This window comes from Erigeron canadensis, chromosome 8, assembly GCF_010389155.1.
Source record: "Erigeron canadensis isolate Cc75 chromosome 8, C_canadensis_v1, whole genome shotgun sequence".
Classification (NCBI taxonomy): Eukaryota; Viridiplantae; Streptophyta; class Magnoliopsida; order Asterales; family Asteraceae; genus Erigeron; species Erigeron canadensis.
The window spans coordinates 40,733,209-40,753,557 of record NC_057768.1 but is presented as its reverse complement, the minus strand read 5'-3'; the positions used below and the strand labels follow the sequence as shown (position 1 = coordinate 40,753,557).

General features: G+C 35.2%; 2 protein-coding genes across 4 annotated transcripts; both read right to left on the bottom strand.

The window, feature by feature from the left end:
• Positions 1-641: 641 nt before the first annotated feature.
• On the bottom strand, positions 642-7,765 carry LOC122611093 (putative potassium transporter 12). Of its 3 annotated transcripts, XM_043784055.1 has the most exons (10): positions 7,662-7,765; positions 6,954-7,226; positions 4,469-4,697; positions 3,839-4,087; positions 3,522-3,572; positions 3,179-3,439; positions 3,012-3,064; positions 2,445-2,559; positions 2,107-2,361; positions 642-1,867 (listed from the first exon to the last, which is right to left on the bottom strand). In XM_043784055.1, exons 2-10 carry the CDS (start codon positions 7,215-7,217, stop codon positions 870-872), a joined length of 2,475 nt encoding a protein of 824 aa, XP_043639990.1. In that variant the 5' UTR covers positions 7,218-7,226; positions 7,662-7,765; the 3' UTR covers positions 642-869. The 3 variants fall into 3 exon arrangements, with proteins under 3 accessions (XP_043639990.1, XP_043639992.1, XP_043639991.1); XM_043784057.1 differs by lacking the exon at positions 3,179-3,439 and having other exon boundaries at positions 3,546-3,572; positions 7,662-7,764; XM_043784056.1 differs by lacking the exon at positions 7,662-7,765 and having other exon boundaries at positions 6,954-7,370.
• A 1,470-nt stretch (positions 7,766-9,235) lies between these two features.
• Positions 9,236-12,956, bottom strand: LOC122580621 (WAT1-related protein At3g28050-like). Its single transcript, XM_043752889.1, has 7 exons — positions 12,688-12,956; positions 12,523-12,588; positions 10,785-10,898; positions 10,240-10,471; positions 9,995-10,153; positions 9,725-9,876; positions 9,236-9,611 (listed from the first exon to the last, which is right to left on the bottom strand). Exons 1-7 carry the CDS (start codon positions 12,849-12,851, stop codon positions 9,455-9,457), a joined length of 1,044 nt encoding a protein of 347 aa, XP_043608824.1. The 5' UTR covers positions 12,852-12,956; the 3' UTR covers positions 9,236-9,454.
• Positions 12,957-20,349: the final 7,393 nt, after the last annotated feature.

Sequence of the window (20,349 nt, the reverse complement as noted above, 5' to 3'; positions counted from 1 at the left end):
TAGGTGTTAAACTGAACATATTATGTTATTTACATATTTGTTTTATCAGAAGTTTCAGGTTCACATCAAAAACCCTTCTTTGTATGCTATCAGAAATCGAGTTCACTAAAAAACATCTCAAATCCATAAACACAAAAACACTTGATGTTTCATGAGTTAATGTAATGTTTGATTTTATTAAAAAATACTCGTATGTGTTTTGCTTTAAATTAATTTTGTGTTTAATTTATTGAAACTAATACTTATATGAGGAAAAAATGAGGAAAAGATGAAGAAGATATGTCACCAATAAAAATATGTCATAAGATGAGGAAATGAGAAGAGATTGTGATGTTATTGACATGGTAATGAGCAAAAGATCGTGACATTGGCCCAGACCTTGTAGATCATGGAAATTGGAGTGCTATAACCAGGGGAGACAGCCAGACAGGCACAAGAATTGCCATGAGACATCAATGAGAGGAGTATTTCAAAAAGCACAACCACTTTGAATATTTCCGATAATGCAATTATTAATTTTCTTGAAAATATAGTATGAGTGTATACATCTTAATAATCATGTATGGATTAAATGATAATATATTAACTAAATTCAATATGTAAATGCCAACCTACTTTTTCCAAAAAAAATTAGTACAGTGTACAGATCAACAATCATTTTATTTCCAACTTATATTGTTGCTTGCATAAGTTGATCAATCAGTTTGACCTTACACTGTCAAAACTCAAAAGACAAGCAGCATTTACACGAGAGCTTTTGCATATTCGTTTACAACAAAACAAGTCGTGGATCTTTGACTTTGACTTCATCATATAAACCATAATTTAACAAGTAGACAAAAGGACATGACATGTATACTACAGGTATATCATACCATATATGTCATCCCAACCTGTATGATATTCATGTGTGGAACCTTCATTGTTGCTGCACCACCCCTGCAGTTGTTCCTCAGAAATGAATAGAAGTAATTGATCACAAGCTTCTTGAGGAAAAATGAGTCCTTTTTAGCTCTTACTGATCCATGTCCAAGCAAATAAGTGAACCCAGATTCCGTAGCTTCTCTAAGAGCCGAAAGCTCGTATTCTAGGCTTGGGTCTTCATCAATGGGGCCCATGACACTCGATGGCAGCACTGGTTCATCATCTGGTTGTATCAATGGTACACTAAGTTCACCAGAATAGCTTCTTTGGCCAACTGAAACACTATCAAAATCTAGATCATCGATGCCACTTTCTAACGCGAGTTCTTGAGCTTCTTTTCTCATGAACTTCTCTAGGCTTTCGACGAGTAGTTGCTCAAATGCACGGTGATCTTCTTTACGGACGTCCTTATATCCGTATCTTGCTACACATTGAAACATATGGTAGTCCTTTGGGCAGATTCGTCTGAAAAGAAAACGTTCTTCTTGAGAGACTACAGGAACTGGAACGTACTTGATGCAGACAAAAACAAGTGTGGAGTGGATGGCTGGAAGGTCTAGTAGGAACTGCCCGAGAACTGAGGGTACACCATGGACTAGCTCATTATAAAGTAGTCCAATTCCAGGGACTCGTACAGTTCCAAGGGTTGACCCAAGGTCGTTCATGAAGTCCATCGATATTTTACTTCGGACTTCACTTTGATATTTTAGCACACTTCCATAGTTCCAAATGTACATGACACAAAGGAAGAATGAAGCAAATGCAAGAGGAAGCCAACCTCCCTCGGTGATTTTGGATAGAACGGCTGACATGTATAAGAGCTCGATGGATCCAAAAAAGATAAGGAAACTCAACGCTATAAGTACGTTTGTTTGCCAGATTAGAAGCATTACGAGTGTCACTAGGGTCGTGCTAACCATCATCACCCCAACTTCCGCTATGCCTGCACAAAACCACAAGTCTATTTGAGATTTCTTATTAATACTTACGTGCTTATACATTTATACAGTATATAAGCAGCTTTGAGGGAGTTTGAGATTGCTGAAAATTTTAAAAACACAGCCACTTTAAATAAGCAATCATAAACGCCCCTGAGGTAATGAAGTCCAATAGTTTTGAAAGTAAATTAGGTCTATATGGAATAGTAACAGAAAAAACTGAAAGGGAACTGAAGTACAGAACCATATGCATTGGCTATGTCAGTGGTGCTTTGAAAGGTGGCTACAACGAGAACACACATGATCATTAAGAACCAATTGATGACGGGGATGTAGATTTGACCCATGAATTTTCTTGATGTATGAATGATTTTTAACCTAGGGAAGCATCCTAGAGCCATGGATTGTTTAATGCACGAGAATGAAGCAGAGATCATAGCTTGACTAGCAATAACTGCAGCGAGTGTGGCCACTAAAAAAACGGGCCAAAAAAGTCCATCTGTTTGTTCATACAAACATGTCAATTGATTAGTCAATAAAATGAGAAGAAGTTTTTTCCAAAACTATCAGTAGAAGCATTACCGGGAATGGAATCATAGAATATTCTGCTTGCAGAATCAGGGTATTTCATGAGGTAAGCAGCTTGACCCATGTAAGCCAAAAGAAGGCACGGAAACACCACAAACGAGAAAGCAATCTAGAACATGAAAGTATAACTATAACTAGCATTGTAGACAGGATCAGACAGCTCTATAAATAGGGGAATAAGTTCCAACTAATAAGATGGACTACTAATTATAAGAAGTGGCAATTCCAACCTATTTATGTAAACAGATTACAAGCTGACCCTAACGTGTCAAATCGTTAAAATTAGAAACTTGGTTAAGATGGTGATGGGTCAAAAGGGTTGAATGTTGCCGAACATTCTCTTTAAAATGCATAAAACACCCTTAAATCTTTTTTTTTTTTTTTTTTTTTCCTTTCAGAGATTAGATTATCACTGTAATAATATGGTTATCTTCTATAAACCAAGAAAAGAAAGAGAAAAAAAAATGTTAGCGGATAGGCCCAACCAGACACTGACCCGTTCGCCTGATCCTCCCAATTTTGTCACCTCTCTTACTAGGTAAGAAAAAGAATGTTCCAAACCTGTATGGCTGGCACTGAAAAATGGCCTAAATCAGCAAACATTGCTTCTGCTCCTGGAAAAAGAAGAGTTACATAATCACATCAGTAATGTGTAAAAAACTTCATTTTTCACGCAATTGTTTCAAGGAAACTAACTTTAGAACAAAATGCAGACAAAACAGACGTACCTGTAATGCATAAAACACAACCACCAAGAGAGGACCAAGCTGTGAAAGAATTCTTTTTAAAAAAGAAATAAATATACATAGGATTAATCGCCTTCACAACAGATATATTATGTTTAATAAGGTTGTATAATCCAATTGACCCGAGACTAAAGAACCACAAAGCAAGGCAAGGAGCAAATGTCAACCCCACTTTACTCGTCCCAAACCTCTGTATGCCAAACAATCCCACCAGAATGACAACTGATACAGTCACTAAAGCGCCTGTAAAACACGATATCTCCAGTTAAGAATCAACAGATATCGACTCCATTAAGTATCAGTGAACCACCAGCTGTTTGCATACCTGTACCAAATCCTTGTATTTTACCTTCCAGACCACTCACAGCAGACATGACTGTAACAACATGCAGTAAGAATGGATTGTGTATGAATGTGCGTTTTAAAGGTGATTATATGGTAACAGCTAATAAGTCATTAGAAGCATAAAATCATCTGTGAGTAGATACGGATGTGCTTTTGCTAAATATTTGTTTGACTAAGTGACTTAAGAAATTAATAGAAATGACGAAAACGGGCACTATTGTGACAAACTGATTATTTGACCCTACATAATCAAGTAATAGGAAGCAACATCGCTTTAGTCAAACACTTATGACTTACCTGATATAGCTGGGGTCAGAATACCATCCCCAATGATCATGGAAGTTCCCATTAGAACAAGCAACAAGAGAAGAGTTTTGTAAAAGGAATTGTGTTCTAACTTCTCTTTAATTTTCAAAGCCCTTTCCAGTTCGGGAGTAGGCAATTTGAGCCTAAAACTTGATATACGTTCATCTGCTTGTTGATGATTTGGTAGAAGATTGATTTTTGCATATCTGCATATCAGCGAATACAGTGCAAAAGTTCCTCCTGCAAGATTAGGTATATATAAGCAAAAAAGTGATACGATTACCTTGCACATTCTGTGGAAAAAAAATTGTTAGAAGTCCAGTGTAGTGACTAGATATCATTTTTTTTTGAAAAGTTAAAACTAAGGAGTTATTCTGAGGTCAATTTTTAGTCTCTTTGACTTGTTAAGTCAATCAGCCAAAAACTGATAGTGCTCAAACTTAGTTTTTCTAAGTTTCACTGATGTGGAATTCTTGATGTAGAATTAAATTGCATACACTTATAAAAAAAAGTTTGTCTTGAAAAGTTAAAGAACTCTTATAAGTTTTCAGAAGGTGAAAAGTCAACCTGTGCATATGTTGAATGAGAATGAGAATGAGAAAGGTATTTCAAAAATCACACCTTCACCGTTGTCGTTTGCTTTTAGCACTATAAAAACATACTTTGCTAAAGGCACGAGAGCAATCGTATATATAACAAGTGATAAAGCTCCCAAGACATCAACATCTGACTCGATTTTGACCTTGGCGAAAACGTCAGTGAATACATACAAAGGACTGGTCCCCATGTCACCATATACAACTCCAAGCGTCTGAAAAGCTAATCCGAGAGTTTGCCATATTGAAACTTCCTAAATGTTTGGAATTAGAATATTTTGTGAAATTCAACAATCAAATTCACATAATAAGTTGTACTGTAGAAGATAGTATTTTGGATGTGCTTCTGCAATCAAAAGCTTTACTATACAGATAATGAAATGTTTGAGTGTTTGGAAAATCCAAGTATTGAAGCAACTGATAGATAACTTGACAAAGGACATTTTTTCGTAGAAAATGAGGCGTTTTTCAAGTTATGAAATTACTTAGTAGTATGTAATGCAATCTAATTGCTTGAGAAGTGTACTTCCTAGTTAGCTCAAGTGGTTGAGCACCTGCCTTATAAGCAGGAGGTCTTGGGTTCAAGACTTGGGAAGTATATAGGAAGTCTTTCTATGAAGACTTGGCTTGGGTATACCCAGGTTCAAGTATGAGGAGGCAGGGTTTACCCCTATTGATCGTTGTGCCTTCGGGCGGATTAGTAGGGGGTTTTTCCCCCATCGGGTATTTGAAACAGGCATTTCTACTTCGAGGGAGCTCTCTAACGCGGACCCGGTTAAGACAACGTATGTTAGACCTCCCGCTGTCGAATCGCGACACGAAGTTCTCAAGCGAAATTCACCTTTCAAAAAAAAAAAAAATTGCTTGAGAAGTATTATTAGGGTAAAATCCCTCTTGGACATCTACAACAGATTTTGGAAACCTAAAATTTTCTTTAGTTTGATGTTCATGAGGCGTAGGCACCACGGTGCGACCTTACAAGAGCCGTCGTCATTGACTCTTAACAACATAAGACCATTAACAGAGGAGCCATCAACCAAAACAGAGCATGTCGTTTAAAAGACTCAGACTTAGGGGTTGTGTGGAGCATAGAGTAGGCGTTATATTTCCTGTAATATTTAAAGGATTTGTATAAGTGCTTAAGGTATTAGCACTTATGAACATCAAGTGATTTTGTTTTATAAACTTGAGATGTTTTATAATGAACTTGATTTGTAATAGCATACGAAGCAGGGTTTTTGATGTGAACCTGAATCTTCCGAAAGAAGAAACAAGTAAATAATAGAATATGTCCAATAAAATACCCAGTGGTATGTCGGGTAGTGGATTTCAGGCGGCGGCGGCGGCGCCGGATCATTGGAGTTTGTAAGAAAATTAAACAAAAACAAAATGAAAACTAAATTGGACAAATCATAAACTCTCTTAGATTTTTATAAAAAGTTAAAAATTGAAAAAGTACATAGTTAATGAATGTTGGTTTATTTAGGCAATTTATTCAGGATGTTTCAAAACTTGGAAAAGCTAAGTATGAAACATGAAATGTTGGGCAAACCATCCCTAAAGTTTATATACCCCTAAAACTAACCCTAAAAATAAAACAAAACAATTTCTCTAACCGGCGATAAATCCGCTGTCGATGCCGCCGCCTGAAAACCAACTACCCTACATACCGCTCGGTATTTACTGTACATGTTCTGTTATTTACCTTTTTTTTTATCGGATTTAGGTCAACATTAAAAACCTTGCTTCATATGCTATCAAAAATTGAATTTATTAAAAAAAAAAATCTCAAATCCATAACACAAAAACACTTGATGTTCATAAGTTATAATACCTTGAGCACTTATACAAATCCTTTTAACATTACAGGCCCAGGAAATATAACGCCTACTCTATACTCCACACAACCCCTAAGTCTGAGTCTTTAGACGACATACTTTGTTTTTGATGGCGGCTCCTCTGTAAATGGTCTTATGCTGTTAAGAGTAAATGACTGCGACTCTCGTAAGGTCGCACCGTGGTGCCCCCACCTCATGAACATCAAAACCAAGGAAAGTTTTAGGTTTTCAAATCTGTTGTAGATGTCCACGAGGGATTTTACCCTAATAACGCTATGCGTACTTGTACCAGGAATTTTACTTCTCAAAGTCCAAAATTGATTAATTGACATCTCAATATTCAAAAGTTCAGTTATTTATCCAAACACTAAATGCTGATTGTCACATAAACAATATTAAAACACAAATTCAAACACCCCATTAACAAGATTGACACATTGTTGCTTCAGATACTAATATGAGAATCCTCCCAAACCCATTAACTTCGTTGTCAAACGGAAATCACAACTTTACCAGAGAATGTTGTTTACGAATAAATCATTCATATATAAAAACAACCTAATTCAATCACATATACATAACTACAAATAAAACAAACTCCACCATCCCTTTAATTCTAGACTAACGGTTATATTTAAATGCATAAATACACATGTTGACTATTGAACTAACCTTGTTATGGGGGCCATGGGCACCAGAGATAGCCATGGCTTCAACATCAAAAGAGTCAACTCTTTTCGCCTTTTTCACCAACCGTCTTCTAAGAGATCCATACCCATCACTTCTATTTTCATCATCAGGTGGCGATTCTGAATCCACTTCACTACCATCCACCCATCTTGACCCTGAGTCACCACCACCACTCCTCCTCCTCAATAACCTTGCACTAATGCTACTACTATTACTACTAATCTCTTCAATCCCATCCTCTTCCATCACTAATCTCTTCAAAACAATCAAAGAAACAGGTGTCAACGGAGTAGGTTTACCAATTCAAGTTACTCTGGAAAGAAACCTAACTTTAACATCTTGAAATAGTTGACTTAAAAATCACAAACTAAAAAGCACTCACCTTTTGGAACCTTTATTTAAAACCCATGTATAAAGATGCACCTAATTCACTTAAAATAGACCCAACTAAATTAACCTAAGTCTATTTAAAGAAAAAGCGCCAAACTTTGATAATCTTGAAACTATTTACACCAAAGGAACAAAGCACCCCAGTTGAGGAATCTCGAGACTATAAACTAAAGCACTAAGCTTTGTTCAAATATGAAACAAATAGATATCCAATTCTCATTCCAAAAGTAAAAATGCAAAAGTCAGGAATTAATTTGAAAAACTTGGAAAAAAAGATCACTTGGGATTTGTAATTTATACCTTAAAACTGATCTATCCAAAGAAATCTTGAATAATTGTAAGTTTCATATGAAAGGTGAATGTTAATAAATGAAGATAGAGACATATGTGTGTAAGTATGCATATGAGATAGAGAGATTGGGTGATGCAACATGGTCTTGGCCTCTTGGGGGGAGTGGGGAAGGATAACATGTTTTTAAGGTTGAAGACAAAAATTCGTGTTTCATTAAACGCATGATGATTAGCCTCGAGTTGCAACTAGTTTGGTGTGACTCTGTCACAGGATTGGTCCATTTTGGTATTTAAAATTATTCAATAGCATACATTGTTAAAAGTGATAAGATCTTTTAATATTTCACTTCAAAGAATTTACTATCGAGATTAAAAGAAACACATTTTTTTTTAAAAATAATTTTTGAACGTTCGATTTTGGTCAAAACCTGTTCACCCTATATGTGGTCTCTACGGCAATGAATGCCATTTAGGGTAAAACATGTGCCTCTTGGATTCGAACCTTGGTTGCCTAAAAAACAAACCTTCATTGGAGATCTGGGATGCCATTAGGCTATCAACCGCACGTTCAAAAATTTAGAACCAGCGATTGGATTAACCATCCACTATATAACTTTTTGACAATAAAGTTTATAAATTTTAAGTACGTTATCACAATTTATATCTTTGGGAAATCATATCACGATTCATTGAACTAGTACGCTTCTAGTTATCGATAAGTTGTCACATAAACCTTCACGTCCTACTATTTACTCGTATTTAACTTGAAGGTGGGACCCACCCGTGGACTTTCTTTTCCATTTATTTAACTTAAACAACAATTTACCCTCGTCAAAAACTTTAAACAGCAAAGCTTTGACGACCCTTGTTGTCATCGCCAAAGGCTTTGGTGACAATATTTGTGTCCTTTGGTGCCGACAATCGGTGTCACCAAAAGCAGGGGCGGAACTATGTGGGGGGTAGGGTTGGCCATGACCCACCCCCAAATCTTATATGGTATATATATGTATGTATGTATTGTTGGGTCTTACTGAAAGTGAAGCAATATATAAGATTGGTGGATATGATGGATGATGATTACGTTGGAGGATATACTTAACAAGTGGGATATTTTGATAAGGATTGGGCATTTGGCGATGGAAAAAGGGGTTTATTTTGTTGAATGAAGCAAGATCGTAGTACTCTACAATAGATGGGAGTTTAGTTGCAGACTTGCAGGGGAGAGAAAGAGGCTAAACAATTTTTATTTAATACAAATTTTCATTTTAAACCCTCAACTATTGTTAATCATATTTTCTTGTTATGCAAATATGAGTTATATATAAATCTGTCTCAATCTTTAATTTTTTTCCAGAAAGCTAGTATCCCTAAAAAGTAATAAGTGTTTACCGCAACTAACTTTGGCACACCCTAACCTAAATTTTTGGCTCCGCCACTGGCCAGAAGGCTGTTACTTAGTAGCGTACGCTCTAATGTATTATGCTACAGCAGTACCTGGTGTTGAATATGTCTCTGCATATATCACTTCAAGGTCAAAAGTACTCGGTAAAGTTAAGAGATGACCCAAGTACTTGCTCAAGAAGTCAAGATAATAGAAGTGCATTTTATACATTAATTACATTACATAGTTTGACACTTTGACTTTGACCAATAAACACAAATGAAAGATAACAAAAGATCTGTTGCCCTTTACCCAATAGAGGAACTGCCTAAAAATGAATCTGAAACGGAAATAGCTTTAAAAGAATTAGGGATGAGGTTTGTTTCCCTTTCAACTTTGAAAAATCACTCGATAATGAGGTTTATGATGAAGACGACGTGGTTTGCTCCTCAACAACACCTTCTAACAGAGCAGCCCTTTCATAGTCCAATGTTGAAGATATCACAATCTTTTCTTCCTTGGCTTTTCCCCACATCACAGTATAAAACCCAACCACAACAACAATTGATCCAAATAAGCTGCACAAAGTTTTTGAGGGTTTTAAATTACTTTCCTTTCATGACAATCTTATATGCAAAATGTATGATGTAAAATACCATAAACTGTACTACGTGCATAAAAATATCTTCACCTTCCAAGATAGAAACCATCGCCTAACATGATGACACCGATGAGGGTAGAAATAACAATTCCTATTGGATGAAACATAGCAACAAAAACTGGTCCTCTCCTTCGTACACACCATGCTTGAACCGTGACTTGAAAAGCAGAACCAAAAATACCCTATATATTTCCACAAAGGAAGGACCTTTAGAAAACAAAGATACTAATAATAATACATGAAGAGCATAATAATGTCACACCAGTGAGATTATCCATAACATTGAGCATATTCACTTACTGAGTAGAGAATGGAAAACAACCTCTTCTTGGGCTTTAAACTGAAACTACTCAGGTCATCTTCCGCAATCAAAGAAACTAGACCTGATAAAATAGTGCAGACGAAGCAGTAAGAGAACATCACAATCATCACTGCAGGGTATTTCTTAAGGACAAGTGCCTGGAAAAAGATAATGTAAAATGAACTAGTTTAGGAAGAACATCAAAAATGCAAAATGATTATCAGCTATTGTTGTACCATTTCACCTGAGCAATGATATACATGGAGGCAAAAAAGGCATCGATTGCCAAAAAGATTCCTCCAAGAACCCAGTTTGATGGTTGCACGAGAAGATTCTTTAGGTTTTCTGATTTTAAAGGAGATGATAAAAGCGTGGGGCCCTTGTAAAGAGTCACAATGATAGCCCCTGCAATTGACACTATAGTGCCGATGAATTTTGCATGTGTGGTATTCTTACCACTGTTGACTGCTTCCAACCTAAAACCACCAATCTAAATCGACTCAAACTTGATGCCTAGAAATTCACCTCTATATTTACAAGCTTTATTGATTATGAGCATACTTTTTCGCACAGTGATATACATGGTAGATAACAACATTTTTAATCACAGGGTGTTAAATCTTTACATCACATGACATACGGAAATCTCAATACGTTTTGGGTAAAACTAGTATGAGCATTACAGAAACAGTTTGGCAAATCTAAAGAGCAATGGTTGCATCATTAACTAAAACACACAGAAGATAATACGTATGTAAACTACATAGTAGTAATGCAAAGTGGCTTTACCCGAACAATATGGCAAGTATGAAGGTAAAACCAGGGATGAGATTGAGCAAAGTTGTCGCTAGAGTAGCAGAAGAAAATGAAATACCAGAATAACCAAATACCTGTGCCAAGAAACTTCAAACATCAACTAGTCAGTGTCTCGAACTTTCAAACTTTGAAAAGAAAAAAAAAAGACCTTTTTTTGTGCTATAGGAGATCATACACCATGAGCTTATACGAATTAATATATACTGTTTGTACATAAGCAGTAAGAGAACACTACAATCATATCATTGCAAAAGTATTTCTCAAGGACAAAGGCCTAGAGATTTAACATTTGAAATCAGTTTGTCTGCCTCAAATGTGTTCCTTTCCATATGCAAGTGTTTAGAGAAGTAATCAAACAGTTATGTAAGTAGCTAATGGAGTTCCAATTTCTTGATTGATACATCATGGTGGATTAACTAGGTGAAAATAGATATATAGGACTGGAATTCGAGTAAATACCCGTTAAAACAACATGAGACAACAGATGTAGGCACGTAACATGAAAATGGTATCAAATGAGAGTTAATTATATCGGGGAAAATGTCACAAAGTACGTTGTAATCAATTTTGAGGGATTATCCATCTATGTAATAATTTTTCTAGTCCATATAGGTCATTATAACTGTATTTGATCCGTATAGGGTAATTACCACTTCATTTGACCTGCTAAAGCCCGATGTTTACCATCGTAACCGGTCACTATGCCAATGGCCTACGTGGTTACAATAACGCAAGGTCAAAAAAGTTGTGATTATCTTAACTGACAATAAAGATTATATAAATAATGGACAATCTGTCAAGTTACTACTATTCAATGACATTTTCCCATCTGATACATCATATAATTTAGGGTAAAGTGCCACGAAATGTAATTAACTATGACCGAATGTCTATTGTGTGCACAAACTATCAGAACCTCTATTGTATGCACGAACTTAATAAAATTGTTCAAATCATGTAAATAGTATATGTGGCACCCCATATGAGCTGCCACGTATAAGTTTTTGATTGGCTATCCATGGTTAGTTACATAACTTAGAACATTTTTACTAAATTCGTGCATACAATAGAAGTTCTGATAGTTCGTGCTGACTATAGATATTCAGTCATAGTTAGTTACATTTCGTAACACTTAACCTTATAATTTATCCTCCTAAAATCATATGATGAGTAATTATCTCTCCTCATTTGATGAGTAGGAGTACAATTTGGACGAAATTTTTTGAAAAGGACATAGTAACAGTTACCTTTTGAAACTTTGTTGTATCAAGAAGGTAAGTTTCAAAATTTTGTTACACTACTATTGATAATCTAGTACTTCATTTTGTTGGAAAAGACATGGGACTCGCACCCACAAACTTTTGGGTTGACGGGTTGGTGGTTATAAGTTGTAGTCCATCCATCCCATAATAAGTGTTCGAATGAAAGAGGAAAAAGACACAAATTTTTACCCAAACTAAGTCATTATATAATTAGGTAGTAAAATGACGGTATAACCATACTTTTTGCATAGACTACTAACCTGACATCACAAAGGAGGAGGGTCTAGGCTATGTTGTTTTAACCGGGTTCACACTAGATACCCTATTTTTGGGATTCGACACTTATTCCATAATAATAAGATGAGCACTTATTTTGAGACAATAGAATATATAGTTGAGTACATAGAAGCAGAGAAAAAAAGAAGAAGGGGATTATAAAGAAAACAAACCCAAGAAGACCAATAATGAAAAATCCACAAATGATCATGTAGCTAAGTGGAGGCCGATTTGGGGACCTGTAAAAACCCACACACAAATTCCAAAATAAAAAAGAAATGCAAATTTAAGAAAATCAGAGCATATATAATAACTGAGATAGAAACACACAGACACACCTGTGAAAGATGAGAGAAGGGGGAAGAAGGATAAGGGAAGCGAGTGCGTTTGAGTAGAAGATGAAAGAGTAGTTTGACATGCCATCAGCAATGGCTGACTTGCTGACTATCATCAGTACCACCTGTGCCACCTGCACACCCACCATTCCGACGTACTCTTTCATCTCTGCCTGCCTGCCTCTAGTGCAAGTCAACGCTTGCTTTATCTTCTTTTCTGTATGATTTCCATACACACCACCCTAAAGTGTTTGTCACTTTGTCGTCTCTTCTCAAATACACAAAGAAATAAAAAGATCATTTTCGAGGTCCATTTATGATAAACTAACAAGGTACCCGCGCAATGCGGCGGTATGGTGGCGGCAACAATGTGGTGGTTGGTGCCATGTTGGTAGTGGAGGCGGCGTCGAGTGGTGTAGATAATTGGTATAATGGTAATTAATAAAAGGTTAATAGAGATATTTTGGATAAATAACTGATATTGTAATTTAATCATTAATTATATTTTAAATAATTCTTCCATAACTTTTAAAGAGATGATTGTTTTATTTATTAAATAGTATAAAAGTATAGATTAAGTGTATAGGGGATTAGGATTAAGAAATAAGGATATTTTGGATATACAAAAATATTGAATTTCCTAAAATAGAAGAAATCAATATAGGGTTTATAGACAACTACAAGAATAAAATAAACAACTACAATAAGTATTCTTACTTTTACCGATTAATATTATTTCTTTTAACAACGAGCTAGTAGTTAATACATATTTAGTCGTTAGTACATTTTTAGCAATAATGAATAGTTATTTTGATCGAAATGTATAAATATTTAATTGACTAGCGATAACACGCACACACATATTAAGATCGTTAATCGGGTCAATCTGAGTTTGATTGGCAGGTTGAAAATCTTTGACTTTAACCCGAACTATTAAAAGTTTTAGGTTATGCATTTCAACCTTAACCCGACCCATTTGTAGACTTGATTAGTTATAATGGGTTGTTTTTGGGTCAAGCTATAAGGGTTGAGCCGACAACGAGGGATATGATAAGCCAATAGTCCAAAGTCTTAATCTAATACCGAATCCCTCTTGATCCTGTTACCAAAAAGTGGTATAAAATTCCAATATGGATTGAGAACGATACATACTTTTATAGTTTTCGAAACCGGTATTAATCAATACCAGTACCGGGAAATACCAAGCAAATCTTAATGGTTTCGTTTGGTCCCGACAAAGACTTTGTTGTTGCCAGTTAGTCATTTTGTACCATATTGTTATTTTTAACCAATTTTAGTTAGTCATTTTGTACCATATTGTTATTATTAACCAATTTTGTACAAAAGGATATTTGAATTTGCATTTTGAAATACTGGTACAAGACTTTTATGATTTTTAAGTTTTAACGATTTTTAAGTTTTAACGTCGATAAATTGATTTTGCTTTGGTATGTAAATATCATATAATGGCTAAACAACCTAGTTGCAATGCAATTACATAAGTAAGTAAGTAAACACTCAATGCCGTTTCTATAGATTTTAGGTCCTAATATAATGACGGTGTATGAAGAAGGTTAAGATGTAGACAACCTTACTTTTACTGAAGTTAGAGATACTAATTTTAAATTTTATTTTAAAACAAAAAAGAATTTCCAACCTTCAAAGACATGAAAATAAAACCTCTATTTTCAAAAACAAAAACCTTACTGTTTTGATGAAATTAATTATTTAAAGGCTGGAAAAAAAATTAGAAAAATACCCCTTTTTATATATAACTGGTGGAGGTTTTTACTCCCATCTTACAAACGTATCTCCCTTTTGAACATGCATCTCAAATGGCTTTAATTTAAAAATAAGTATTCTGAAATGCAGTCAACTAATACTCAAAAGTTAATGTATGTACGAACTCTAGGTCACCTTTATTGTATTCAATAAACTTGAAGTTATGGTTATAATAACACTCAAAGTGGATTTTGCTTATGTGTAACCGTTCACCCCCCACCCCTGCATATTTTTTCTAACTTTTTTTCTGACTTCAATTATTCAACGGGTCCCACCACTAATGGCATGAGGAATTAATTCTTGCACCAATAGTATGCTGACATGTGTTATCTTTATACCCATGTTTTTATTCATGTATTAGAGATTCATATCTTGGGGGGGATCTGGACAGAGAAGGGAGATCACGCACAACAGCAGAAGACTAAGTTTGTTTTAGTTTCTTTATCTTTTCATCTTTTTGTATTTTTTTAGACAATATCTTCATCCAAATAAAAACCCTTTATCTATAATTAAAAATTTATCATCCATCCATTATCATTTATCTATCATCTTCTTTATCCATAACAACCTTTTCACCAACATTTCCAAAACCATAACAAACTCCACGATCTCTTTTCTGTTTTTCTACTGCATATAGATTAGAACCTTGTGGTGATATCTTCATTTTTTCCCGATTGGTTGAAGGTTGTTGACAGTTACTGTTTTCGGCGAGAATCGTTTTTCCGGCAAGGATCTGATCGAGATTGTTTTCTGTTAGGATTTGTGCGGACGTCAATTTTGAGCAGTTCGGTGTTGGTTTCAAGTCGAAACTCGAAGAAACAACAAAGTTATGGTGATTTTAATTTTTTTGGCGAGTTGGTGAATTTTCCGGCGAATCTCAATCGGTTTAAATTTTGCTGAGGGTTTGTTCGCGGCTGAATTTTGAGTATTTTGGTGTGAATTTCGTGGTCTAATTCGAAGAAATGAAGGTTTAATCGGATTTTTAAGTTTTCCGGCGAGTATTTGCAGTTTCCGGCGAGTTTGAAAAAAAATAATCTGTTTTTTTTAATTGTGTGCATAAACTAATCCCAAAAAGTTATTGTGTGCATGCTACGTAAGCAGTCAACGGGTCAACGTGAAAGTGGTGACCGGCTAACTTTTGACCCGGTCACTTTTGCATGCAATAGGACTATTAAACAAGTTTCCTAAAATACAATAAAGCTGACCTAGAGTTCATGCACACAATAACTTTTAAGCATTAGTTGACTGCATTCCGGGGTACTTATCTCTTTAATTTAAAGTTGCCATGTACGACATCTTGATTATTTCATTATTAGATTAATCCCATGTGTTGCATGATGAATAATTGTCATTGAGAAATCTGTTGAAAGATAAATAACGCATCTTTCAAATTTAAACTATAAGACTATAATATTGTAGCAACAATGTATTCAAATGTAACTTATTTATTAAAGGCAATATATCATAAAAAATATATTTTAATGTTAATCAATGCATTGTTTTTTAATAAATGTCTAAATCTTAAAACCAGGTGACAACACTTTCCTCATATAAAATATACTTCATAAATAAACCATTAACATAAATTCAATTTCAATGCACATCATACATTTAAAAAGTTAATTATTTTTTTTTTTAAAAAAATTGAATTTGAGCAAGAAACGAAATTCTTATTTAATAAATATAAAATGGAAAAAAATTTACTATATATCATATTTAATTCAATTTTAAAATAATTCGACATAAACGATATGTATATATTACTTTAGATAATAACTTAAATAAGTACACGACTAAGTTTAAAATTTGAATATTTCTATTCATTTGTAATCCTTATATAATAAATTTGATTAAGCATGCATTTTCTTTAAATAATATTACAAAATATATATATTAGAAAAAGAAATGACAAATAAGTCACACTAGCTTTAAATTATCTACCTTAAATATAAACAGATTTAATGAATTAACTATAAATACATTTAATACAGTAACATTTAATAAATTAAAAGATTATTAAGAGATTAATACAAAACAGAGTTTAATAATAAATAAATTGTATGACATGCAAAAAAATATAAAGTATTAACCTTTATTAACCCAAATGGATGTAAACAGTAAGTTGTTTGTCTTTTTGTATAAACAAACATATATATATATATATATATACCCAATAAAGCAATTTACATGTAACATTTACGAAATTTGACTCTAGTTGACCCGTTAATTATATGTACCCTTGACTTAATTGCTATTAATTAAGTGTTATATGATCGAGTTGCTTATGATATAATCGTGTTTAAGTTGTGTATGTGAATTGATGATCGTGTGAGTAAATTATGTTCGTGGACTAGTCAAGGTTGTTTGGTCGTTTTATTTGGTTGTTGTTTGATCAAATAATTGCACTATGGCTCAACCGGAGGTATGAGTGTAAGGGATGGAGATGTTGACGATGCTTTGGAGGCGATTCCCTAAAGGTAAGAAGGCTACGACCGCTTTACGCCTCTGGTGTATTATGAGTCACCAGATGAATAAGGTCAATCCGGTGTTTGCACGAGAATGATATGTTTTAGAGTTTTTTAGAGGTGATACGTATTGTGTGTATATGATATATGTCGTATGGCTCTTCCTCTATTTATATAGAGGGTAAATAACTTGGAGAGGAGGGTAAGAGAATTAGGGTAAATCTCTTCCTCTTTTGTGAATATCTTGTTTCCTTCATAAGGAGATTTGATTTGATCTTTTGATGAACCGTGTCTGGTATTATCGGACCTTGATATGCGCTTTAATCGGATAATCATGGAGAGGATCTATATCCGATCTTTCTTATATATTTCCTTGGAGCTGGGTATACGATACCTCGGGAACTCCGGGTTGACCATGTTAAACGGAGGTTAAGCTCCGTTATGGGTATATGTGATTTTACCTGTACGAAGGTGACTTCGTATTCTGCTTCGGATACGGAGCTAGGGCTTCGTATGGGGTATATCATCAGTTGTTTAACGAAATGTTCAAGGTTATTTATAGTAAAATTTAGTTAGTTATGTGTAGGGACTATCCATGGGTCAACCCATACCCATATCCTAAACCCAAACCCATGACCCACTCAACCCAACCCAACCCAACCTTATCCCCACCCACCTTCTTACACTTATCATCCATTCATTCATACTTCTCTTTCTCTCTCACCCTCTTAAATGTAAGAGTTTCTTACTTCTCACTCCCTCTCTAAATTGAATACATCAAATTGAAGGATTCAAGCAAAATAATGTTAGGGTTTTTCATCCTTATCACCATCATAAGTACATATCAAAAACTTGGGTTTGCAAGTGCAAGGAATCATCCAAATTGAGTCAATTTTGGGCCTAGCATGTTAGTGGAAGATTTTGTAAGGTAAACTCACCTCAAATTCATCAACTTATGTTCGAAATCATGTTTCTAGTTCATCTCATAAGAATGTTGGTCAAATAAAGTAAAAAATCGGATTTTTGGTCAACCTTAGGGTTTCATTAGGGTTTCAATGGGGTCAAAATGAATTCAAGGTTGATTTGGTGTTTTGTAGCGAAATGGAACAATGGGTTATGTTTATTAAGATCTAAGTAAGATGTTTATACGTCAAAAAAGCCTTGATCCTTTCAAATCCTATTATAGGTCAATTTAGGGTTTCTTGAGCCTTGAAATGGGTCACAACCACTTTGAACATGAAATGGGTGATTATGAAACGACTTTGTGATGTGGGTTAGACTTGTTGATGTTAATTACGTCCACTTATATTTGAAAATGAGTTGTGATCTGGTCCTAAACGATTTTGGTAGTCGAATTAAGGTTTTAAAGCCAAATGGGTCGAGTTTTGAAGCTTGTTGCAACTGCTATTCAGTTCAGGTCATAAATGGTGTAACTTACACCACCCTTAGGCGTAGGTTACGTTGGGCATGGACTGAGTTGGCGTCTGTTACGGTTCTTGGGGTGTAGCATACGCCTGTGTGTGAGTGTGTGGCGTACTTTACGTTTGAACCACCGTACCTTATGGTGGTCTCCTTCTCTCATTTTAGCCTTACGTCAAAAATCGTCTGTTTACGTTGATTTTGCATGCACAAAACGCCAAAACATCAATTTACAAGACAACGTACCTTACGCTGATCCTGGCGTACCCTACGCTGAAGCATTTCTAGCCACCGTAACCTTACGTCAAACCTGGTCGTACTTTACGCTCATGGGAACTGACCAACCGTAATTTATGGTGACACGGACCGTAAATTACGGTCCCCTAGTTTGCTTATTTTTCAGTTTTTCCTAGTTCGACTTTCTTTCTCCCTGGATCGAGTTGGGATTTTTAGTGAATCATTTCCTTGACCTTTCCATTGCCTTGGTTGGGTTTCATGGGCTGTTGAAGTCTAGTATTCATGTAATAATTAAAAAAGATTATATATATATATATATAGGGGTGGGTTATTTGTAGTACAAGGGTTTGAAAAAAGTACAAAAGTACAAGGTATTTCCTCCTTCTTCTTCCTTCCATCTCCGACCACCACCACCACCACCACCATCATTTCCGACAACCACCACGATCCTCCAGCGACGACGACCATCTCCGACGAGACTTACACATGTGTAAGTACAACATACACATGTGTAGATGAATAAAATTTATGATTCGGAGCGGGTTTTGCCCTTAAGGATATTCATAAACCAAAGCTGGTGGGGGTGATAGGTCATTGAGGGTGATAGGTCATAATGTGATAGGTCATAGAGGGTGATAGGTCATAGGGGGTGACCGGTGATGGGTAATCTACCTAAAAAAAATTGTACTTACACATGTGTAAGTCTCGACGGAGATGGTCATCGTCGCCGGAGGATCATGGTGGTGGTCGGAGATGATCATGGTGGTGGTGGTGGTGGTCGGAGATGGAAGGAAAAAGCAAGAAAAAAAGAGAAAATACCTTGTACTTTTTCAAACCCTTGTACTAAAAATAACTTTCCTCTCTCTCTCTCTCTCTATATATAAGTATTAATATATTAAATGAATAATGATAGGTCGTGATGGTATGACGTTTATTTGACGCTCGTAGCTCATTCATAACTTCTCATTGCCGGTCGAGGTGAGTTCGTAGCCCCTTTTCTTCATGTGATTTTGGGGTGAAAAGTGTACAACGTAGTTTCTTGGTTTGTTGATCGCTATGTGTTCATTTATATGAGAAATCAAGGTTCTATGATCGATTGACTACTTTATTTAGTTTATGTGTTCGTTTATGCAAGTTGTATGATTGTTATATGCTTGTATTAAAGTTATGTGTTAGTTTATGCAAGTAATCAAGGTTGTAGGATTGTTATATGCTCGTAGTGTTCATTTAAATTGTGAATCAAGGTGGTATGGTTGTTATGTGTTCGTATCGAGGTTATGGGGTTCATTAAATGATTCAATCAAGGTTTCAAGGCTTTGTGATCATTTATTGATCCAAATTATGACCCAATCAAGGTTTCAAGATTATGTGATCGTTTATCGATCATTTGGGTCATAAACGAACGGTTGTTATGACCCAATCAAGGTTGTATTATCATTTAATGATCTAATTTTGTATCAAGGTTAAACGGTTGTTATCCCAACACTTGTTTCTTATAGTCAAAACCTACGAACTCACCAACTTTATGTTGACGCATTTTAGTACACTTTTCAGGTAATCAAGTGAATCAAAGACGTGATGGATGATTGCATTGCATGTGATAGGATTGAGCTTGGACTTTTGTGGATCCGTGATTCATTGCACCCTTTTATGGGTTATGCCTAAGATCATTAGCAATCATTTGATCTATTTTTGTAAACTATTGATGGTGTTGTGCTCCTTGTGCATTATTTGATCCGAATCTTGTAATTGTATTGAATTA